At 48.4% G+C, this 25167-nt stretch overlaps 1 protein-coding gene across 1 annotated transcript in view; it reads left to right on the top strand.

Annotated features, from left to right (window-relative positions):
* Positions 1–25167, top strand: part of GRIK4 (glutamate ionotropic receptor kainate type subunit 4) — a 488614-nt gene that overhangs the window by 418049 nt on the left and 45398 nt on the right. Inside the window, exon 13 of the mRNA XM_026449832.1 lies at positions 23472–23585. Coding sequence (XP_026305617.1) covers positions 23472–23585 — 114 coding nt within the window. The remainder of the gene's footprint in view (positions 1–23471; positions 23586–25167) is intronic.

The following is a 25167-nucleotide window of genomic DNA, read 5'->3' on the forward strand; positions in this document are numbered from 1 at the left end:
GATGACACTTATGTCCTCCACCCCCTTATCTGGAAACTGGACTTATCATGACCACCTCCTTTTTCAGACTAAGAAAACAGAGCCCCAAGAAGCTAACACCCAGGAGTGCTAGGAGTTGAAGTCAGGTCTTTTTCCTCTAGGAGGCTTTCAGCTAAAAAAGCAGATAGATGCAAGCAGAAGTTATTTTAATGAGGTCATACAGGATAAGCGCTGTATTAGACATAGCAAAGTACATCATAAATGACTAGAAAGGTAGGGGCAGAAATGACTTCTGAATCGGGACAACTGGAATGGATTCCTAGTGGAAGTAAGACTGGCAACTCTTTGAAGGAAAGCACAGTGTCTTATGCATCTTGATATCCTTATGAACCTAACACAGTGCCTGAAACACAGTGAAGTGGTAATACAGGTAATACTAGGAATCCCTAGTCTGAAAATCCAAAATCTGAAATGCTCCAGTGTCTGAAACTTTTTGAGCTTCGACGTGAAACCACAAGTGGAAAATTCCACACCTTTCCTCATGAAGGGTCATGGTCAAAAACAGTCAAAACTTTGTTTCATGAACAAAATTATTTAAAATATTGTATGAAATTACCTTTAGGCTATGTGTCTAAGGTGTATATGAAACAGAAAAGAACTTCGTTTTTAGACTTGAGTCTCATTCCCAAGATACCTCATTATGTTTATGAAAATATTCCAAAATCTGAAAAGGTCGGAAATCCGAAACACATCTGGTCTCAAGCATTTCAGATAAGGGGCGCTTGCATTCCCCTAGGGCTTGCTTCCTTTAGTAGGTTTGCATCAACCCAAGGCTTAGAAAGCCAGGCTTTCCAGCCAGGCACCGTGGCTCACGCCTGTAATCCCAGCACTTTGGGAGGCCGAGGCGGGTGGATCACCTGAGGTCAGGAGATCAAGATCAGACTGGCCAACATGGAGAAACCCCGTCTCTGCTAAAAAACACAAAAATTGGCCGGGCATGGTAGTGCACGCCTGTAGTCCCAGCTATTCGGGAGGCTGAGGCTTGAACCCGGGAGGTGGTGGAGGTTGCAGTGAGCCAAGATCGTGCCATTGAGCTCCAGCCTAGACAACAAGAGTGAAACTCCGTCTCAAAAAAAAAAAAAAAAAAAAAAGAGAGAGAAAAAAAGAAAAGAAAGATAGACTTTCCATTTGTGAGTCAATCAGCAGACAGTGATTTAACACCTACGTGCCAGTCACTGTGCTGGGGTGTGGTGTAAAGGAACAGATCAGGTTGGGTTCTATCTCTGAAAGCTTACAGTTCAGGTGGTAAAAGGCAAGGGAGGCACAGGCATGTAAGATGATTAAGTGTATGTGTGAGTACATGGCTGGGAGCCCCGAGCAGGGCAGGATTAAGGAACGACATCGGAGCGCCACCCGTGAAGGTGCACTGTGCTTAAATCTCTGTTTCCGGGAGAGCAGTCTCCAGGCCCAGAGAGAGAGTCAGCCATAGATTTGAAACAGACTTCAGAATTTTTCCCTGCACATCCTCAGATCCCCATGCTGGTTATTTTCCACGGAAGGAGTTGCTCGGGGGTATCTGCAAGGGGTTGGAGTTCAATTAGGTTCAGTGCTCCCTCAGCAGCCTCCTATTGGGAACTCCTCCAAACCCCAATGGGCATCTCAAAGCAGCCTGGGAAACTTGTTGGAAGGCTCACTTCTTGGGAATTATTTCTGCCTTCCCCACCGAGCGCCAGCTGTTAAGGGGAGTGAAGGGTCTGCAGAGGAAATGAAAATGTATTAATTAAGGCATCTGAAAGCCTTCTAAGAGATTGGCTTGCTGTTAAGCAGAAGAGACAGGCGGTAGGAAATTGATTTGGGTCAGAGGCAGGAAAGGAAACTACGAACAATGTGATCTTAATGTCTTCTAAGAATTAACTAGTCTCGATTCCCCAGCCACACAGCAGAGGTGAGGATGTTACCTGCGGGCTTGGCCAGACACCAGACTCTGGTCTGAGGCCAGGGATGCTTTCAGGAGCTCCAGTTCAGCATACAGGGACCAAGCCCCCTCTGTCTTGCTCTCCTTCCCACCCAGACTGAGAAATGCAGCTTCTGAGGATTCCCCAAGCCTGAGTCGCTGAGCTTGCCAGCGCTGGTTCTCTCACTCGCCTTCCCCTCAGGAGTAAGAATCCTGTGCCTGAACCTGGGGCAACAACCCTGTTGACCCACTCTGATGTACTTACCATCCTCAACCAATAGTGCCTGCCCCAGATGCATTGATTCCATATTGGTTGTGCCTTCAGCTTGAACAAGACACAGTTTTTAATTTCATAGAGCTCACATCCTGTATACATAGAACCTCCAGGTATGGTTTGTGCAGGTTAAGACATGGTGAAGGAGGAATGGGGCATGAAACCCAGCCCTCACTCTGCTCACCAAGCGTGTGCTCTGGGATGGGACGGTATCCACTTGATTTTTTTTTTCCTACAAAAGTGCCTTTAGCTTGCCAAGCCATGTGCCCACTAAGTCCGCTCAGAGGGCCAATCTTTATAATTCATACAACGTCCCCAATGATACTGGGAATGAGACCCAGTGTATAAGTTAGTATGAGACCTTATCTTGTGATATATACAAAAGGGAATCCTATGCAAAGTGATACGGGAGCACAGAGAAGAAAGGAAGTGTTTCAGCTGGAGGAAGCCAGGCAAGGCTTCAGAGCAGAGCTAATGAGAATTGTCGCCCGTGTTTATTGAATACCTACTACCTGCCAGGCATTTATCATGCATCATTTCCTCTTCACATAACAATCTTATGTGATAAATATTATTATCATATTTCATAACCAAGACACCAAGGTTGACTTTGACTTCACAGAGAAGGCCAACTCAGGGTCACACAGCTAACAAGTGATTGATCTGGAATTCAAAGCCAGACCCATCTGACATCAAAGCCCACGGTCATTCTAACCACTGCAGTGTCTCTCAGGGACTTGATAGACAAGTAGGAATCTGACAAGCAACAAGGAGGAGAGAGTTGCCGGCAGAGGGAACGGTGTGGGGTCTGAAATGTATGCCAAGTTTAAGGAACATGAAGAGTGCATTGTGTCCACGTCACAGGCTGGAGAGGGCAGTAGCTAGAGGTGATGCTGAAGAGGCGAGTCTCAGCTGGGTGGTGACAATCACTTAGACCATGGGAAGGAGCTGAGACTCCATTTTAAAGAGAGTGGAAAGTCACTGGAGTTTTTAAAGAAAAGGAGTAATATTAGATCTTCGGTGTAAACTTTAGAGCAGTGGTCCTCAAAATACTGTCCTTGAACCAGCAGCATCAGCAGCACCTGGGACTTGTCAGCAATCCCAATTCTGGGGCCCCATCTAGACCTACTTAACCTGAAACTCTGAGGTGGGACTCAGCAATTTGCAACTTAACAGGCCCTCCAGGTGGTGCTGATTCGAGCTCAGGTTTGAGAACCACTGATTCCCAATGCTGCTTGAGTTTGAGAGCCCCTAGTGCCCAATGCAGTTGAGTAGATGGATGGCGTGGGAAAGAACTGGAAGCAAAGAGACCAGTGCAGAAGCTACTGAATAATTCAAAGGAAGGCTTGAATGATGGTCGGGGCAGTGAGAGTCAAGTGGCAGTGATGGATTCAACAGGCATTTCAGAGGTAAAAGGGATGGGCCTGGTTATTGAATGGGGAGACAACAGGGAAAGGAGGGAGAGGGAAGACTCCAGGCTGACTCATGGTCTCTGTTTGGGATGACAGATGGATAGGGAAGTCATTAATGGCACACAGGGAAAGAGTAGCTTCAGATGGCAGAGATACGGAATTAGACATGGGTATAGGAAGTCAGTAGGTAGGGGGAGTGAGGAAGGCTGGCAAGAGGCAGAGCTGGGCCCGAGCCCCATTTGGAAGTTGTCAGCATACAGGTGGTAGTAAAATGGGAGGAATGTGGCCACCCCTGTCCTCACACTGCCTTTCCTCCCGACCGGACACCCGGGTACAAATCGCTGCTCTGCCAGCTATAAGCTGTGTGGACTTGGACGAGTCACCCAACGTTTCTGAACCCTGGGGTCTTCACCCTCAAAACGAAAATAATAGTACCCACCCCTGGATTTCTATGAGACATAAATGGAATATAATTCCTCTAGCATGCCCGCACTTTGTGGACTCTCTGTGTGTTTGCTCCCTCCTCTCCTTCCCTCCCCATGTAGGGCTCTGTTTTCACCTTCTCTTCTGGCCTGGAGCTCAGCTCCTCAGCCTCACCTGCTTCGGTCCCCAAACATGCTCATGTGCATGCACGTCTGCCTGCTCCCCTGGGACATGCTCATCCAGGCCCAGTCTTCCCTCTCCCAGGCCGGCCTGGGTTCATTCCTCTTGCCATGCAGACCACAGCAGCGTCATTCATCAACACAGACGCACCTGTGTCCAGTCTTGATCCTACTGGGGAGAGGCGCAGCAGCCTTCCAAAGCCGTATGTGCTGTTCCAACCCCCTCTCTTCTTGCCCTCTGCAGGTAAAGGAGACACAAGCAGCAGATATTCCCCCCAGGAGGTGGGGGTATCTGGGCCCCCTCTTAATTGGCATCCAGGCAATGGCAGTGGTGGAGCACCCACTAGTCCTCTTGGGCTTAGAGAAATATTATCTTGAGTTGGAAGCCAGGGTCTGTCCCAGAACCATCAATTAGTATCTGAATCCTCCTGGGCTGCCGTTTGCTCACATCTTCAATGAGCATAACCATTTCCTCTGTGCCCTGCCTGGCACCAGCCACAGTTTCACCAGTATCCCCTCTGTCTGGAAGAACTAATCCAGAGTCCTACATCTCTGCATCTCCGCTCGTGTGCCCCACGCTCACTGGCCTCCTCTTGGTTCCTTGGATACAGCGTGGTCAATTCCAGCATGTGGCCTTCACATTTGCACTTCTTTCAAAAACCTGTTTCCCAAATCTCCAGTCTGCTGTTTCCCAAATCTCCAATCTACCGTTTCCATGTCATTGTCTCCGACTAAGCCAGGCGTCCCCTCCTCTGAGAAGTGTTCTTTCTCTGCCACCCTGAAGGACCCCCATCCTCTCATTTAGTCACCTTCTACCACACTATCCTGTTTTATGATCTTCAAAGAAATTATTACTGTCTAAAACCACCCTGCTTATGATGGGACTATTTGTTTATTGACTGTCTCCACTCACTAGAATGTAAGCTCCCTGAGGTCAGGAACTATAGCTGTCTTCTTTATCCCTCTACTGGTAGCATTCAGAACAGGACCTGACATATAACACTCAGCCACCAGGGAATGGGTGGATGGATGGATGCTGTAAAGGCATGTGGAAGAGAATTAACCATCCCAGCGTGGATGCCAAAGCACTTGGAGCCTGGATCAAACAGCCCAATGCTGGGGACCAGTTGTAGATTTTCGGAAGATCCTTTTGCTAACAGGGAAAGCACAGCAGCAGTCCAGGCGTACTGGTGCGTTTGGCAGGTTAGGGCTGCAGGAGGTGGCTGCCCTCCTGCCTGCGTGCACTTCCTTTGATCCCCGCCTCTCGCTCCTGCCTCCACCCTCCAGGTTCCCACAGCTGGGCCTCCAGCTCACCCCACTGCATGCGCGGCCGCACCCCACTTCCCAGGGCAGTATCATCTTGAGAAAGAATAATGTAAGCAATTCTTGCCCTTCTTCCTCTCTCCATGGGGTGGGGAGGTCCAGGGGAAGTTGTCTGACTCTAAGATTGACCCTCCAGTCTCCAATGTTGCTCTCCAAGCTGCAGCGACTCCTTGCTTCACTCTTAAAGCTGTCAGCCTAACTGGGTATCGGTGCAGCCCCTACCACCCACACATCTATGGTCCCACTGCCTTTAGGATAAATCAGCTCTATCAAGCTTGTGGGCTTTCTTTCCTGAAGTATGTGTGTTGGTGAGGCGTGGCGGCAGCAGGCGGGAGGTCACAGAGCAAGTGCCTACCCCCCCATCAGGACTTTGGAACCATCTCACCCAGACTCCCAACACTGTGCTCAACCCCCATGGCTCCCTGTGTCACCTTGGCCTGTGCCTGCTCCACAGATAGTACTGGCCTCATTACTGTGTGCCAGGTACAATGCCAATACTTGCTTTACAAATGTTCTCCTATTTAATCTTAGTACAACCTTACAAGGGCAAAAGTATATTGCCCTCCTTTTATAGATCAGAAAACTGAGACTCGGAGGTTAACTAACTTGTTCAAGGTCATGTGGCTGGGAAGTGGTAGAATTAGGATTCAAACTCAGATGGATCAGTGTGTTCTCCTGACTGCTGTGCAGAGCTGTGCCCAGCACTTGCCACCTCTCGCTTACAGGGTGTTACCTCAGTCATCCTGCTGCTTTTGCTCCCTGCCCTGTCCCACAGCCAGGCCCTGCTCATCCCTTGCCTTCCAGTGAATAGATAGTCCTGCTTCAAAGAATTCCAAATGTGGGACCTCCCTCCATCTTCCCTCTACCCTCTGGCCATCCCTCACCAGGAGGTCTTTGGTGTGTTCGATGTGCATACTGCCTGGCTCGGCCTCGCCAACTCACAGTTCCTGGCCAGGATCATTATATGTTCTAGGGGGCTTATGTACAGATGATTTTTCTTGCCATCCTGTAGCTCATCAGGAGCAACTGACATCCTCCCATTTGTCAGCACGAGAGTCAGGCCTGGCTCAGTTGTGCCAATGGCAGTGTTGGCAGTTACAGAGGCAGCCATCTGAGAGCCCTGTTATATGACACCCCTTTCCAGAACCTATGGAATTATTCCTTATCTTATGCAGCCTTCAGACAGGCTGCCTCGCGCGATGCCAAATTCCAGCCTAGCTGTGTCCGCATTTGCTCTTGAGGCAACAGTACGAAGGCCCAGATCCTTAGAAATGGCAGTGTGTAGTACGGTTGATGCATTTGGACTGCACTGAAAGGCATTGTTGACTCTTGCCAGACAGATCCCTATCCAGGTCCAGGAGACACCCTACACAGACCTGCCGTGTCCTAGGTGGCGGCAGAACAGTGGGTCAGAGGCCTGGGAGGCTGTCAGAGGGTGGCAAACAGTGGGACACAGGCAGGAGTTCAAAACAGATGCTAGGTGTGGCCAGTGAGACCAGCAAGTGTGCAAGCTGGGGTTAGTCTGGCCGACCGGGAAGGGGAGTTACTAGGAGCAAATGGGATAGGAGGGCTCAGCCTTAGAAAAACTTACCAGGCAGGATGGTACTGCCCAAAGCAGAGGCTGGATCTCTGGGGCTCATGCACAAAGGATGGGGATGAGATGCCAGAATCAGGAACAGCATCATAAAAAGAACAGCAATGAACACTTATTAAGCACTTGCCCCATGCTAGGCCCAATCCGTTCACTCATTTAATCCTCAGAACAAACCCATGAAGCAGAAACTGGTACTATTCGTACTTTACTCATGAGAAAGCAAGTTCAGAGAGGCTAAGTAACTTGCCCAGGGTCATACAGCTACCCAGAGGCAGACTTAAACCCGGGACCCCGTGATGACTTCTCTGGCCTCGTGTCAGATTCTGGTGGGTAGTTGATCCACGCAGCTCTGTCAGGGCATCACTGTGGAATCTGGGACAGACTGGTCCCTCTCCCTTGGGCTGTAGGGACCTCTCGGGTGATGGTTGGCAAGTCCTGGAGGGTGATTACAGCTCCCAGCAGGGAGGCAAGTCTTCCCCCCTGGGCTTTGCCTGGCGTTCGCAGCAGGCAGAATTGGCTCCTCTGGGAATTTCACAATCTGTTAGGCTGTTTGTGCCAGACAAGGGATCTGGACTCTTCTCCATCCAAATGAAAATAAAAATCCACGAAAACATCCAGATGTGCATTTTACCCCTTCTTGAATTAGAAGTCACCCAGATGTGTAAAGAGAGGTGCACAGGAGGTTGGCCAGGCCTGCATGTGGCTCCCTTGCATGTTTGAGGTCACCACTGCAGCAGTTGGTACAGTGGCAGCAGCCCTGGCTTCCCTTCCAGGCTCCTTACCACAGAGTCAACAGAGTATTTAGTGGCAGGCTCGACAGTGGCCATTCTGTCTTCTACTTGGGAAAATCACTTAACTTAAAAAAAATTATATTGAAATAGACATACAGAAAAGTGCACAAATCATAAGTGTCAGCTTAATGAATGATCCGTGTGTGATCAGTCACTGTCCAGATAAAGAAATATACCCTTAGCGGCATCCAGAAGACCCCCTTCTCCCCACCCACCTCTTTCCTGTTTCACTGTCTACACCTTTCGTCCGCCCAAAGGTAAGCAGTATTCCAAATTTAACACCACGTAACTTCTTGAGTCTCATTCTCCTCATCCCTAAATAGGTTACTGCCAACCTTAGACATTGCTGTGCTCAAGTACAATCTGTGAAAAATAACTTTTGGGGTATGACTATTGATGGGCATATGAGCCATGTCAACAAGTGGGACACCGCTCAGAAAAAGACCAGATACACCTTTATCACCCAGGAGGAGTGGCCAGAGGTTCACAACATTGTCTCCAGTTCTCTTCGTCAAAAAATGGCAGGGATTCCCGAGAAAATGCCCTGCTGCCCTTTGCAGCGGTCTCAACGTGTGCACATACCGATTGGAAATGAGAAGGGGCCAGATGCCGTCCACTTTGTGGGTCTGATTGGTCACATCACTGCTCACTCCCTGGGGCGGTGGGGCAGGTCAGGGCCGGTCCCTGAGGCAGAGCCGGGGCCTCCCTTCTCTGTCTATGAGGAGCTGTAGGGGATGGGGGAAGAAGTGGGAATAGAGAGGGGCACAGGGGAGGCCTCTAGAAGCTCTCTATGGCTGTGGGCAATGCTCCCAGAAGTTGGTGGTACTTCATTTCACCCAACAAAAACAGTCCTAATAAAAGACCTGTGAATCTCACCATTCCCAGTTACAGGGCTGACAAGTGGGAGGGAAAATGAAAGGAAGACAGCGCCCTAGCCAGTGGCACCATCAGGCTCCTACAGCAGCAGAAAGCTGTTGCCCGGGCTTGCCCAGGCCGGCTTTACACAGGCCCCCGAATGGGCCTGGAACCCATAGCCTTGAAATAAGTGTAGGGCTGGCTAGGCCAGCACAAGCCCTTGCTCATTAGTTCAGGTCTGCAGGTTGGATCACCACGTGGGCCAGTTAGGTTTGCCCGTTGTTGTCAGCAATCCAGAGCTTAACCAGCTGTTTTGACAGCCAGCAGGGATAGGAGACTGTCAGAAGAGGGTGGACTCACTGGTGAAAATTCAGTGCCCCTTGTCCCATGGCTTATTGGTGACTGCAACGTGGACTGGAGGTTTTATCAATAAAGGGTGCATTTGGGTTAGAAATGAGCATATCGGTCCAGCGTAGTGGCTCATGCCTATAATCCCAGCACTTTGGGAGACTGAGGCGGGTGGATCACTTGAAGTCAGGAGTTCACAACCAGTCTGGCCAACATGGTGAAACCCCATCTCTACTAAAAATACAAAAAAGTTAGCCAGGTGTGGTGATGTGTGCCTGTAATCCCAGCTACTCAGGAGGCTGAGGCAGGGGAGTTGCTTGAACTCAGGAGGTGGAGATTTCAGTGAGCCAAGATCACACCACTGCACTCCAGCTTGGGCAACAGAGCGAGACTCCATCACAAAAAAAAAAAAAAAGAAATGAGCATGTCTTCCTGAAAACTCAGATAGGATTCAATTTATTTTCTTGATTAGACGTATAAATTGTTGGTCAGTCTTCAGGAAGTCAGGTGTGATGGAGATGTTAGTAGTGACGTGAGGAAGCAAAGCTCAGGCCTCTCTGGGCTTTGCCACATACCATAACCTGTCTGGACCTATGCTCTCAGTTCCCTTTCTCTTTCACACCTCAGCTATATAAACACTGACATCTATAATGCATATTAGTCTTTTAATCATGGGATTTCTTTGTATTCCCTTCAATACCTACATTGAATTTTCTGAAACAATAATTTAAAAATAAATAAATAAAATTGAAGTGAATCCTTTAAGTTGTAACAAAATAATAAAAGCTGACACTTCTGGAACATTCCCTATGTTTCAGGCACTGTTCTAAGTGCTTTTTATATATACCTTAATTTAACCTCCCCAACATACTTACAAAGTATGTAATATTACTAACCCCATTTTCCAGATGAGGAAACTGAAGTACAAAGAGGTTAAATAGCTGGCATAAGATTATGCAGTTAGTAAGCGGCTGAGCTGGCCCTAGAGGGTGTGCCCTTAGTCAAAACATTCTACTACAAAATTATTCCACCAGTCGAGAGCCAAGGATGGAGAATAATGTTAATTGAGCTCCTCTGTCTTGGATTTGTCTATTCATTCATTCAATCATGACTTCATTCAGCAAATAGTTATGTAGTGCCTGGCACATGGCAGGTTCTTGACACTTGAGATGTATGGTGATTGAGGCGGACAAAGGTCACTCTAGACAATCAACAGGTAAACTGGTAAATAAGGCAATTTCAGGTCATGATTTCTGCTGTGAAGAAAATAAAGCAGGTTAATGAGCCAGAGTGTCTCAAGGAGAGGGCCCTATTACGTGGGCAAGCAGGGAAGGCCGTGCTGATGGCCTGGTGCCTGAGCTGAGGTCAGAACGGTGAGAAGCCAGCCGGGCCATGGCCAGGGCAGAGCATATGTGGAGGGGAAAGAGTAAACTCCAAGATCCCAAGGTGGAAAAGTGAACTTATCATGTTCAGAAATCAGGATGGGGGTGAGCATGACTAGCTAGAGTGTGGTGAGTGGACTGCCGTATCACCAATGCCTGGTGGTCCACGGTAAGGAGTTGGGACTTTATTGTCTATGAACTTGGAAGTCTCTGGGTTCTTTTCCTAGGGTCCACATACACCCATGGTCTGAGGATAGCATTGAGAGTCCACAAAACTAGAAAGGAAGAATTGGCCGGATGCAGTGGCTCACACCTGTAATCCCAGCACTTTGGGAGGCCGAGGTGGGCAGATCACTTGAGGTCAGGAGTTCGAGACCAGCCTCGCCAACATGGGAAAACCCCGTCTCTACTAAAAATACAGACGTTAGCCAGGTGTGGAGGTGCGTGCCTGTAATCCCAGCTACCAGGAGGCTGAGGCAGGAGAATCGCTTGAACCTGAGAGGCAAGATTGCAGTGAACCCACATCACATCACTGCCCTCCAGCCTGGGTGACAGAGTGAGATTCTGTCTCAAAAAAAAAAAGAAAAGAAAAGAAAAGAAAAGAAAGGAAAAATTAACATCTGTATATTTTTCTAAGTTCAAACAGAAATGTAATATTTCCTTCAATTATGAATGTGGTCAACAAAGCTTCGTGGTATTAACCACACCTGTGACTTTGTCACCAATGGTATTAATTTAGTGTTGCTATTAGACCTACTTCCAGCTCTTGTTATGTAAAGAGGCACAGATACCACTATACCACAAAAAGTGTACACAAATTTTGATAACTGAATTTCTATGTAGTCATTTTAAAACATTTTAAAATAAGAGGTTAACAGGTATCAGCAGACTGTTAAAGAGTTTCATGGCATGAAAAAGATTAAGAAGGTGGGCTGGGCGCGGTGGCTCACGCCTGTAATCCTAGCACTTTGGGGAGCCAGGGCAGGCAGATCACCTGAGATCAGCAGTGTGAGACCAGCCTGGCCAACATCGTGAAACCCTGTTTCTACTAAAAATACAAAAATTAGCCAGGCGTGGTGGTGCACGCTTGTGATCCCAGCTACCCTGGAGGCTAAAGCAGGAGAATGGCTGGAACCTGGGAGGTGGAGGCTGCAGTGAGTCGAGATCGCACCACTGCACTCCAGCCTGGGTGGCAGAGCGAGACTCTGTCTCAAAAAAAAGAAAAAAAAAAGAAAAAGAAAAAAGAAAAAGAAAAAAAAGAAAGCAAGAAGGCAACATGGAGAAGAATGGGATCATCTGCTTTAGCTTTCCCAAAGACCCCTCTGGCTGCAGTGGGAAGAGGGGATTGTAAGAAGCAGAAGCGCATGTGAGCTCTGTTTACACAGGGACTTGGATTTAATCCTCACCACAATCATAAGAAGTATATGTATTTTGCCTATTTTAGAGATGAAGAAACTGAAGCTCAGATTTCTGGTAATAGTTCAGCTGGTGAATGGCAGAGCCGGGATTCAAACACGCATCTGCCTGACCCCAAAAATCAAGAGGATTTGTGGGCCAGTGAACGGGAGCCTGTAACGAAAGGATCAAGGGTAAATAGTATCTGCTTGGCCTCCTGAGCTAGCTTGGACTTCTGTGCCACATAATTTCACCTGCAAATGAACTGCCAGCCCCTTCTTTCCTTAGCGCTGGTTCTTTCCTAAAATCTGCCCTCCATACGCCAATAACACAGCCCTGTGCCGAGCCAACTAAATATTTCATGGGGACTTTAATTTAACTCTAAAGAAATTCATCCAGCCCCGAGAGTAAGCTGTAACCTCGAGAAATAGCACTAGGGAGCACTTGGACCTGCAGATGACATTGCTACTTCCCCAGGAATGCTAATGCTCTGCTGGGCCTCTGCGTCTTCAAGCATTGCTGTGGATAGGCTCAGCCCAGTGAGCAGGAATGCTTTCTACAAACATGGACTCGCATTGGTTAGCAAAGACACGCGTGTGTGTGTGTTTGTGTGTGTGTGTGTGTGTGTGTTGGCATAGGTGAACAATTGGGTGCTATTTACTGTTCCCTTATTCCCTGATCTTTGTTCCTATATCCTGGTTCTGAAAGAAGGGAGAAGTGGTGGGCTTGGCATCCAGTCTCCTCAGTGGACAAGGACACCAAATATTTTGCAGGTGCCATGTGACCCCTAAGAGTTTCTCCTTGTCTCCAGCCTGCGGCGGGTGGCGTGGGCAGACAGCCTGACTCATGTGGCAGGAGAGCAGATGTGTGCGTTTGCGTTCCCAGGCATGTGACGCCGAAGTATAAGTGATGAGCCCTGCAGATGCTCGTGTGGGCCAGTAGTGGGAGTGAACCTCCCTGCCTTCTTCTGATCCCATTGCGCTGCAGCTCAGTGACCCCGGTGACTCCTGGCAAGTTCCCTGAGCATCTCAATAGGTGCCGGTTGGAGGGAGAAAGCTGCCCGCAGGTGAATTGATCAAAAGACAGGAAGTGAGCAGATAATCTAATTTGAATGGCCTGAGATGCAGATGTTATTCTGCTGAACTGCACAGCACAAAAGGACTGGGGCCTAGGGAGAATTTGGAAGCAGCTCCGTGGAGCCAGTCTTCCGGCCTCTGGCTCAGCCTGGGCCTGTCATCTCCATTCCTTCCCGGACTGTAATTAACACCCCTCCGCTGACAGCTGCTTTAAGCCAGGTTGGAGCAAGGGGCCCTTCCTCTTCAGGTTGGGCGTCCCACATGACGCTGTCCAAGGTGTTAGAGGGAAGCGAGACTGGGGCGGGGCAAGGGGAGAAGGGCGCCCTCTAGTGGGGAACCTACGGCTTCAAGTCTTCCTTAGGCTGGAGGATGAGGATGTGTGTCGGATAGCATCCACAGCATGACCTGACTCTGGTTCTGATGTTCCAGCCTCCTGACAAAAATCCCTCCTGCATACAGACATCTGTCAGAAATCAGCCTGCTTCAACTGCCAGCAAGAAGGGGCTCGAGGGCGGGCCACGTTTAGGGGGTCCCCTCCTTGGCTGTACTGGCTCTTCACTAGGGACTGATTGTGTGGCCTCTTGAGGAAAGTCACTACGAGCCGTGCTGTAATAAGAAAGCCAAGCGCACAGTCTGAGAATGTGTACATGGGGGTCTGAAGCTAGCTTTCTTCATATCCTATCCTAGCTGTGTGTATTTGAGCAAATTATGAACCTCTCTGGGTCTCAGCTTCTTTGTTTCCAAAACAGGGCTAATGGGAGCTTTGAAATGGTGTTTATGTTAATTTTTTTTTTAAGATTTGATCCCTGCTTCAAGAAATTTATCTAATGTGGAGATGAGATATGCACCCAAATGTCAACAGCAGTAATAGTAAGAGCTAACATTTATTGTGAGTTATCTGTGACAGGCCTAAGCTTTGTGTGGGTTGCTCATGTAACTCCCATAGATGCTCCATGGAGGTGGGAACTATCATTATCCCTACTTTATCGATGAAAAAACTGAGGCACAGAGAAGTTAAGATCACGCAGCTCATAGGTGGCAGAGTTGGAGGGAGTCCAGGCCTCCTGTGCTAATACAAGGAAATTTGTAGTATATGCCACGGCGGGTGGCACAAGCGTTGCCTTCTCTCTTTGGTGACAGAGAAGGGAGGGCTTATGCTTGGGAAGATGATCAGAGAAGGCTTTATGAGGATGGTAAACTTTGAATAGACCTTGAAGAGTAGGTGGAGTTGATGTTCGGACTTTTGATGTGGAGTAAATATAACTGCAGAAAAGTATAAGGTGTGTTGAGAGCCAGCTGAGCTGGCCTGGCTGCAGGGGAGGGGCAGTGTCTGGGAGAGGAGTGATGGAGATGGGGCTGAACTTGCAGGAGTAGCAGACCACGAGGGCCAGACTCCCACGCACTGGACTGCAGAGGAGTGGGAGTCGTGAATAATTTCTTAAAGACGGAGGATAGGTGTAGTTGTGGTGGTGCATAAGTGAGTTTTGCTAGAAATACTGAGCACCCGCTTTATTCCAGGTAAAGTGTTTTGTGTATTATATGTATTATTTCCTTTGTCCTCATAACATCTCTGACTGGGCAATTATTATCCCCACTTTACAGATAAGAAAAATGAGCTGGGAGAGAAATCACACCTATCTAAGGTCACACTGTTAGTAACTGGCAGGGCTAGGACTTGAACCCAGTTTGGCTTGGTGCCAGTGACCCAGGCAATGTAGTCACAGGTCAGAGCAGGTGGAGGGAAGCAGAGCTGTGTCCTTGGCTTTGGCCTTATTAGGAGAGCTCCTGCAGGAACTAGAGAGAATGACAGGCTAGGAGACTTGGCAACACAAGGACTTAACCACCCCTTGGTCATTGTACCATGGAGGTCATGCTGACCTTGGCTGGAGTGGCATTGGTGGAGGGATGGGGTGGAGACCACATTGCCTGGAATGTGGTGATATACACGGCAAGGGAGTGAGGAGAAAAGTGCAAAGGACCCTTTCTTGCCTCCCTTCAATCTTTTTCTTCGCTAGAGCCGATTGAATGTGCGGCAGATTCAGCATGCAGACTCTGAAGCCAAATTAAGTGGGTTTGAGTCCTGGCTCTGCCACTTACTTGCTGTGCAACCTTGGGCAAGTTACTTGAACTCTCTGTGCCTCAGTTTTCTCATCTGTTAAATAAGGATAATAATAGTAACGAGTAATCTATCTCATAGAGGTTTTGTGGGTACTGAGTGAGGTAACATGTAAAGGGCTTAGTTCAGTGCCTGACACATAGGAAGAGATACAGGTGTTAGCTGTATTGATATTACAAGTCAGTAACATAGGACATTCACGGTAGAAAATACTTCAGGATCTTCTGACTGCTCTCTGGGGCATTGCCTCCTCTGCTCCCTGCCTGCCTCTCCAGCCTCATCTGACAGCATGCTCCTGGCCCTGTGTGTTCTAGCCACTCTGGTCTTTCCACAGCCCCTGGAAAGCACCAAGCTGCCTCCTGCATCGGGGCCTTGACACATGCTGTACCTTCTGTGGGAATGCTCACCCAGGCCTTCTCACTGGTCACCCCTGTTCAGGCAACTGAGTCTCATCGGGGGAAACCTCCTGTGGACCTTCCAGGCTCTGCCCACGCCCTGTTCCACCTTCTCATGGTGCCATATATAACCCCCCATAAACACAGCACGTGTGCAATTTTACAAGGTTTTTTTTTTTTTTTTTTTTTTTTTCTCTTTCCCACAATCTGATACCTGTTCGCCTCCTCTATTGGCCTGCAACTTTTTTTTGCTCTCAGGGACTGTGCCTGTATTTGTTCACCGTAGTATCCCAGCACCTTGCACACTGCCTGGTGCAGGGCAGAGAGTCAGTGGAGAGCTGCGAGGGTACACTGAGCATTAGCGGGGAGGAAATAGGCGGGGAGAGGACATTGGGCTCTGCAGGCAGCCCCCACCCACGCTGAAATCCCCCAGTGAGCTCAGCAGCCCCAGGTTACCCTCAGCCCATATCCTCATCCAGAGCCAAATGTGCCTTATCCCTCCCGGGAAAGCCAGGCTTGCTGGGCACAGAGCTGCTTCCTATCTGGGTGTCTACAGATAACGCCAGCCTCATTTTCACAGCCTCAGGCCTGGCCTTTCTTGGAATTCCATAAGCCTTTTCAATATACAGGGGATCTCCAGAGACGATTACCTCGGAATGAAGGTTTCCAGGAATGCTTGTTCTGGGTAGCGTTCTCTCATCCCAGCTGTAGGCTCCCAAAGCTTCCCAGAGTTAAGTAACACAATTACAGAGTGAAATGACATCAAAGAATGGGAGGCGCTCTGCAGCCCCAGCAGCAGGTGAAACAGGAGACGTGGAGGCCTGGCTTGTAAAGTTGAAGAAAGCTGCCTGCACGGAGAGGGGGCAGGAGCAGCCGGCCTCCCCAAGGGCAGAAAGCTGGGGTGAGGGGGTGCAGTATAAAAAGGTCAGAGAAGAAAGATCTGGAAGCTGATCAGAGATAGAAGAGAAGATCTGAAAGAGGATTCAAAGGGAGCTGGAGAGGCCATGTGATTCATTCTCCCCAAAGGAGAATCATGTTTCGAGGAAGGGGCTGGGGAGAATGACTGGCTTTCCAAGCTAGGTGCTGGATTTTTCCCAGTTTTCCAAAGGACGGACAGCGTGAGGTCTGGGAGGCCTGGGCCCCACGTGGGTCCACAGAGACAGACAGTCACACCAGAGAGCACATTGTGTCAACATAGTTGTGCGTGTGCTCCAGGTCACCCGGGAAGGGCCGCAGGGGGCTGAGTGGGGGACGCGGTGACCAGTTAGGGCTGCACATACATGGAACAGGCCTTCCTGCCTCCAAACATGCCCACAACTCATCATAAGGTCTCCATAAGCCCTTGCTAAGATGATCCTCATTGTCAAGTTCAGCAGCAGCAGCAAGAGCATTGTCATCCCAACAGCAAACACCTGCTGGCTACTTACTTCGAACCAGGCCCCATGCTCAGCATTTACAGACGTGGCCTCATTCATCTTCTCAACAGTTCTAGGAGCTAGATACTGTTATTATCCCCGCGTTATAGATAAGCAAACTGAGGCTTAGAAAAAGTTGAATAAATGACTTGCCCAAGGTCATACAACAAGTAAGTTGAGTGCGAGTCCACGTAGTTCTAGGCCACCTGAAAACTAAGTTCAGTTACCCCCTCTACTGCCTCGCTAGCCCCTTATTGATAGGGCAGCACTCTACAGTTTTATGATTTATAGGCTCTTTCACAACCAACATCTCTCTTGAGTCTCACATAATATTGATAGGCAGGTATTGCCCCATTTTACACTGGAGAAAAATGAGTCCCAGAAGGGAAGTGAGTTGCACATGGACATTTGGATGTCAAGGAGCAGAGGCATTGGCAGGTCTCCTGACCCATCCCACCCTCCCATTAGCATGGCTGTGTGTAAGGGAGGGCAGCCAGGCCAGGTGGAGGAGGCAGGCCTGAGGCTGCAAGAGGTCATAGCCGGGCACAGTGGCTCATGCCTGTAATCTCAGCACTTTGGGAGACCAAGGCTGGTGGATCATGAGGTCAGGAGATCGAGACCATCCTAGCTAACACTGTAAAACCCCATCTCTACTAAAAATATAAAAAATTAGCTGAGCGTGGCAGCGGGCGCCTCTAGTCCCAGCTACTCGGGAGGCTAAGTCAGGAGAATGACGTGAACCTGGGAGGCAGAGCTTGCAGTGAGCCAAGATCGCGCCACTGCACTCTGGCCTGGGTGACAGAGCCAGATTCCATCTCAAAAAAAAAAGAGGTCAGCACCATGGTGCTAGGGCACTGCTGAGTGGGAGGGAGGGAATTTTGCCCGAATGAGGGCAACAGCTGTCTGAAAAAGAAGAGAGGGAGATGGGAAGGCTTTGCTGGCGTCGGCTGGTCCCGGATCTGGTACTGCCATTAGACTGCTCCTCATGCCATTCTCAGGAAGCCCAGGGTGGGAGCAGCGGGCCCAGGCAGATGCAGACCACAGCCTTGTTGTGAAAGCTCATCTTCCTCCCAGCCAGGCTCATGTCCCAGGAGAAGAGCAGTGGCCACACCAAGCCTTCAGGCGTTGATAGAAATGGTGGCAGCTGCATGGCCCCTATTAATCTCCAGGAGGTCAAAGAGAGTATGTTTTGGAAGTCACCTCCAGGCTGGCTCCTGCCTGCCCTCCCCTTGTAAACTCTACAAACATCCAGGAGATAAAAGAGGGGATCTCTGAGAGGCTGAACACAAAGCTCTTCAAAGAACACTTTCAGTCAAAAATAGGGAGAGGAGAGAGAAGTCTTTCTCTCGGGGGGAATGTATTTATATACCCCTGTGCAGGCGCACATCCGCCCCATGCCACAGCCAGGCACACGGGATGCACGGAGCACTCTCTGCTCCCCTTCACCAGTCTTTTTCTTCCTCTCTTCCCCCAGGTAGGCAGACCTACCCTGTGGCTCTAATGGTCCCAGCCTTTTCTGGTTTTCCATCCCCTCTGGGTTACGATTTTAGACCTGCCTTCCCCAGATGGCCCCTTCCTGAATTTCTTTCCCTAAAATCAAATGTCCCTGCTAGCGGCTGCTCTTCACTGACTAGTCTGGTCATCAGTTTCCTCCTCAGAGTATTCAGTACTGCTGACCGCCATCATCCACTTAAGCAAAGTGGGCGCCACTCGTGTACGTTCTGCCTCTTCTAGTCAGGTACATTAAAGCTGAGGATTTGACAGCCGGAAAGGAGCTTAGAGAACCTCTGCTTGAACCCTTTCGTTTTACAGTTGAGGACACTAATCTAGACGGTGGAATAATTTGCCTAAGGTCATGATGAGGTTGTAGCCCACAAGTTACAGGAGTCACGATTCTTTTTGGTTTAAAATTTTAAAACTTCGGAAGGCCGAGACAGGTGGATCACCTGAGGTCAGGAGTTTGAGACCAGCCTGGCCAACATGGTGAAACCCCATCTCTGCTAAAAATACAAAATTAACCGGGCGTGGTGGCAGGTGCCTATATTCCCAGCTCCTTGGGAGGCTGAGACAGGAGAATCACTTGAACCCGGGAAGTAGAGGTTGCAGTGAGCCAAGATTGTGCCACTGCACTGCAGCCTGGGCGAGACAGAGCGAGACTCTGTCTCAAAAAAATAAAAATAATAAAAAATAAATAAATAAAATAAAAATTGTATTTACTTTGAAGCATTCAGAATGTCAACCAAACAGCTGCCGCTTGTTTTTGGTTGCAATTACAGAGCAGTACTCAGCTAACAGAACGACAGTTATCGTGTGTAATCTTCATCGAAGTCAACTAAAGATAAATAAGCCACTGTCCCCATACATAACTAATTTGTGCTGTGCACGAAGAATCTGCTTTAAATTTTTGTGCCAACTTAAAACCCCATATTGTTAGTGGCCATTAAAAATACCACCAAGACAGGATTATCTAAAGACACATTCAGTAGTGTGTTAACTAGACAAAAAAAAAAAAAAAAAGAAGACACTGTACAGTTAAAAAACAAATCCTACATAGCCTTGCATTTCACTTATTTTCTTTAAAAGGAATGGGTTTTGTATGGGGGGGTGGGTGTTAAATGCTTCATATACAAGAAAAAATGCTCTAGAACCAAATTCATCATCGTCACCCTAGTCTTCGTCTTCTTCATCTTCCTCCTCCTCTTCTTCATCTTCCTTGTTTTCTACCTCTTCCTTTTTTTCCTTGCTTTCTTCAGCCCCGATAACTCGCTTTTCTGCTGCATCAGACTTTCCTTTAGTTCAGTTTGCAGCAATATCCTTTTGGCATTTTTCCTCCAGCTTCACAGCCCTCTTTTCATATGACTGCTAGTCATCTGCAGCCGTGTTAGTCCACATCTGCCAGCTCCTCTGCAGCATCACCAAGGGGCAGGCCAGGATGTTCTCCTTTGATTTGAGGGCAGTACTCAGGAAAGAACAAGATGAAGGTCAAAGGAGGCCTCTTGGGTGCGTTAGGATCCTTTAATGTTTTTTCTGTCTCCCCTTTAGGAGAGATACCGGTTTCATTTCTCTTTCATAACAGGCCTTTTCCACCTTTGCCCTGTCCGCAGTCTTTCCCTTCCCCTTAGCAGACATGGCCTTCCAGCACTGAGTACTTCTGAGAAAACTTGGCAAAGCTGACAGAGACAGCTGGGTGCTGCTTCTCCTGCTCCTCCCAGCAAGTTTGCACAGACTGTGCACTTGATGAGATTTTGCCTCTCAGCTTCTTAGGGTCTTCTTTGCCTGTGTTTAGCTATTTGTCTTCAGCAAGGCACAGAGCTGCCCATTGCCCATCTGGTTCTCACTTGCCCTGGTGCTGTCTCGATGGAGCTCAGTATACTTCAGTGGCTGTGAAAGCAGGAACAGTCACCAAAAGCCAGGTCTTCTGATGTCCTGTTCCCTGCTCTTTCTGCTGGAGAGCATGCCCACCCCTGCCTGGCCTGGCCCCCACCTGTCCCCCCAGGAGGCAGAGGAGCAGAAGGACTTGGATGAGTTGTGATTGAACATGCCCCTCAGCATTCTGCATGCTCCTCGGCCTCTTACACCAGCAACTCCTGGGTGGAATCACAGTCCCAGACCCCCAACTTACTAGGTTGGTTTCACGGCACATTATCTCTTCATCTGAAGGCTGCTTTATAGCATAATGTCTTTTGTTTTGTTTTTAAGATGGAGTCTCTCTGTTGCCCAGGCTGGAGTGCAGTGGCATGATTTCAGCTCACTGCATCCTCCATCTCCCGGGTTCAAGTGATTCTCCTGTGTCAGCCTCCCGAGTAGCTGGGACTACAGACGTGCACCACCACGCCCAGCTAATTTTTGTATATTTAGCAGACAGTTTCACTATGTTGGCCAGGCTGGTTTCAAACTCCTGACCTCAGGTGATCCACCCAGCTTGGCCTCCCGAAGTGTTGGGATTACAGGCGTGAGCCACCGCGCCCAGCCATAATGTCTTTTTAACTAAGGTAAAATAACGAATGCACATGTGATTGGAATAATCTGAATCCCACGTGATTGTTGCTGATACCCCAATGCGTTCAAGCTAAAGTAGGTAATTGCTCCTCTGTGTTGAGATTATAATATTAAGTGCAAGAAACGACCGCCACAAACCCTTCATGGCCTCCTTTAGCTTGTCACTGCCCTTTCCTGGCTCCTTCCCTGCCTCCCTTACCCCCAGCATCCTCTTGACTGGGGACAAAGGAAAGAAAGACTGGAGCTGGCAGGCATGTGCCAGCGATGTGCACATGAAGCCGGTTCCCTGTTTGTAGGGAAGTATCAGTGAGTGAGTAGACAGAAATGCGCTCTGCAAACATGGGGCGCAAGCTCTCCCTCGGCATGTGGTCATTGTCTGTGTGCCCAGGGAATAACCCTGTAGTGAGCTGCTGCCCGTTTCCAGATGTGTCTCCACAGGGACTTGTGAAATTGTTTTGGCATAATGTCACTCTTGGCCAACTTTTATCGACTTGTGAAATGATTTCCAAATTTCAATCCAAAGTTTGCCCTTTGGAAGGAAAAGCAGGGTGTGAGGAAAATAAACTTGAGGATAGAGTTGTTGGCTTTGGTTAATTGATACGGATTTTTTACAAAACAACCAGAGAAAGGAGTGGATGCCACGTTTACCTCTTGCCCATTTCAACACTTTTAATTTTTCTAATCTTGCCATCTTTCCTCCAGTTTCTTCATTCCAGCCCACTTAACTCTTGTTTCCTCCCCTCAAGTTTCAGGTAGGGCTTGGCTACCAGTTTGGTTCATTTCTGTTGCCTGACATCTGTGCTCAAAAGCTGAATTCAAATCAGTGCCTCTGTTGTGGAGGGGCTGAGGCCCTGAACGGCCCAAGCAACCCTCTAAAGAGTCCCCTAAATGAAGGCGCTAATAATCCTCTAATCAAACCTCACTTTGAACCCAAGGGTCGATTCACTTGCTAGCAATCATCAGCACTGTCTTGGAGAAATACGGAATGAATCATTCACATTTTCTATTTTCATCTGCACCCCAGTTGCTTTTTAAGGATGACCTCACTGTATAAGGCTCTAAGTTTGTTAAGCTGTGCTGGATCCTGTGACTGCTTTATGGGGTGGAACCTGAATTGGTGATGGAGGATTGGAGTTGAGGTGGAGAAGAAACTGACCTTTGCCAACGAATTTACCCTTGCTGTACACACATCATAATTCCATTGTGTGTGAAATGTGGGCCTGTCTTCCTACTTTCTTTGCAGTGTTTGTACATAGTCATTCAGAACTCATCAGCCTGTTTGTAGATTGTTGGACCACACTTCACTTTTCGTATTTCATCTTTTGCATCAGATGATCTCCCAGCATTAGAAAATGTAAATCATTGTAGGCTAGTCTGAGACACAGCGCCCAGGTCATAAAAATATGGCTCTTAACGATTAGTACAGTATAAGGTAGAATCATCAGGGCAGCTTTGTACAAATATAGCTTCCTGGGTCCTACCACCAGAAAGTCTGATCCAGGAAGTCTGGGATGAGACTCAGGAATTCACATTTTAACTGACCCAGCAGGTGATTCTGAGGTCGGTGGCCCCCTAGATAGCATTTTGAGAACCACCATAGAGACTCTTCTTTGGGTCTGCTAATGACACCTGAAGTTTCACCTGAACAGCGACATAAGTGGCCAGTGATCCAGGAGGCCTGAATCCTAGCCAGCCGGGATGAGCTTTGTGACGTTGGGCCACTTGCTCAGTTTCCTAGTCTCTGCTTCCTCATTGTGGGACAAATGGGGTTGCATTAAGGTTTTTCTGATTTCTGTGGTTCCAGCATTTTTACTATTCACTGTAGCCCCCTTCAGCAAAGTTTCTTACACACCATAAGCACTCAGTGGAGTTCTGTCAACTGAACAAAACAAACACTACTCAATATTGAGAATGGGCCGGACATGGTGGCTCATGCCTATAATCCCATCACTTTGGGAGGCCAAAGCGGGCAGATCACAGGGTCAGGGGTTTGAGACCAGCCTGGCCAGCATGATGAAGCCCTGTGCCTACTAAAAATACAAAAATAAGCCAGGCATGGTGGCCCACGCCTGTAGTCCCAGCTACCCGGGAAGCTGAGGCAGGAGAATCGCTTGAACTGAGGAGGCAGAGGTTGCAGTGAGCCGAGATTGCGCCACTGCACTCCAGCCTGGGTGACGGAGCGAGACCCTGTCTCTGAAAAAAAAAAAAAAGCTATTGAGAACGCAGGAGCCCAATCTGCCAGTTTCCTCCTCCTGAGCCCCTACCCTAGGACACTTTGAGACCGTCTCTGAACAGTCTAGTAGTGATACCCCCGTTTTTAAAATTGTTTATGTATTTAAAGGGATCTAACGGCAAGTGAACATGAGTTATAGCTTCAATATCCATGTACTTTTATGAGTGATCATTCGGATCTGTATGCTTTGTTGACTTAGAGCCACTCCTCAAGCAAGAAGCCAGACCAGCATCACATCTCCAATAGCAGTGACGGTTGCTGGTTGCAAGTCTCTGTGCCTTGTCTCCTATGGCCACCCCACTTGACAGGCTGTCTCTGTTCCTTTCAGAAAGCAGATCTGGCAGTGGCAGGCCTCACCATTACAGCTGAACGGGAGAAGGTGATTGATTTCTCTAAGCCATTCATGACTCTGGGAATTAGCATTCTTTACCGCGTTCATATGGTAAGAGACTTATTTTATAAGCATTTATGTCATTAAAGTTATTTGCATGCAAACACTGAGTTATACGGGAATAATGAATGACTCACGGAAATATTTAGATTTCAAGACTTAAATGCAAATGTGCTGGGCTATTTTTTCTCCTATCAGCTGCACAAACTTGCAAACTAGAGGGATGGAAAAGTCATGCTTGTGGGCTTTCCAGTAAAAATTGCTTCTGCCTCTCTGAATAGCAATGACCAAGAATGGTCATTCAATACTTGGTGGATCCTGTGTTGGTGATTGGCCCCGTGGGTCACTTTGCTCCCTTGCCTGCAGCCCAGATAAGCCACCCTAGCATTTCTCAAGCACGTTGCCAACTTCCAAGTCCACCTGTGTTCACTTCTAGTGTTGCAACTGGCGAGGGAATGTAGATTTTCTCTCTCAATGATCTGTCTTGGAGAATAAATTGTAGATAATTTAATGTCATTTATACCTGGCCTGCCCTTTTCTGCGTTCCATGACCCCTATCAGAAAGACTCCTCTGGCTAGGTAGGCCAAGGTGAGTGTCACAGTGAGTCTGTGAGAACACACCAACAGGCAGCAGAGTACAGACACGACCTTCAAGTATTCTGGCCGGTGGGAAGAGCAGAGGAAGAGTCACCCTGGCTGGGTCCCATCCATCAGTGGATAATCATTACAGCGCCAGCAAATAGCTGACTTTGCTAGTTTACTTTACTGGACCAGAAGAGCCTTCCTTTCCTCTTGTTAGCTGAACTGGCTTTAAGTGCAGAGAGTCATACAGATTTGCCCAACACGCTAGTCACTTTCAGTGCCTGTGATTCAGCTGCCGTGGTATGCTCCAGAACAGAGCCTGTACCTCGAGGCTGCCCAGCAGGGTAGAGACCAAGAGATCACCCAACATGCCTGCTGAAGAATTGACCCCTTGCCAGGCCCCACATCCCAGCTCTAGAGAAAGGGGGATTGTCCACCTTTGCAGCTCCAGCCTATGCTCCCAACCCTGTGATGGGGGCTGTTGTTTAGGGTTGAATTGTGTCCCCCCAGACAAAATGTATGTTGAAGTTTTAACCTCTAGGACCTGTGAATGTGACCTCATTTGGAAGCAGGGTCTTTGCAGATGTACTCAAGTGAAGATGTGGCCATACTAGATTAGGCTGGACCCTAATCCAATGTCTGGTGTCCTTATAAAAAGAACAGAATTTGAACACAGACACAGAGGAGAATGCCTTGGGAATTCAAAGGCAGAGATTGGAGTGATGCATTTACGAGCCAAGGAACACCAAGTATTGCTGGCAACTACCAAAAGCTAGAGGAGATAAGGAAGGATCCTCCTAGAGTCTGCAGAGAGAGCCTGGCCCCACCAACACCTCGATGTGGCCTTCCAGCCTCCAGAACTATGACATGATAAATTTCTGTTGTTTTAAGCCACCAGTTGTGGTACTTTTTTATGGCAATCCTGGGAGATGAATACAGCTGTGTCGTTCTTATTTTAGAAATGAGGAAACTGAGTTGCAATCAGTTTAAAAACATGGGCAAGGCCACATGCTAGTAAGTGAAAGAATAGGGTTCAAACCCGGGAATGCTG

This window comes from Piliocolobus tephrosceles, chromosome 13, assembly GCF_002776525.5.
Source record: "Piliocolobus tephrosceles isolate RC106 chromosome 13, ASM277652v3, whole genome shotgun sequence".
NCBI lineage: Eukaryota > Metazoa > Chordata > Mammalia > Primates > Cercopithecidae > Piliocolobus > Piliocolobus tephrosceles.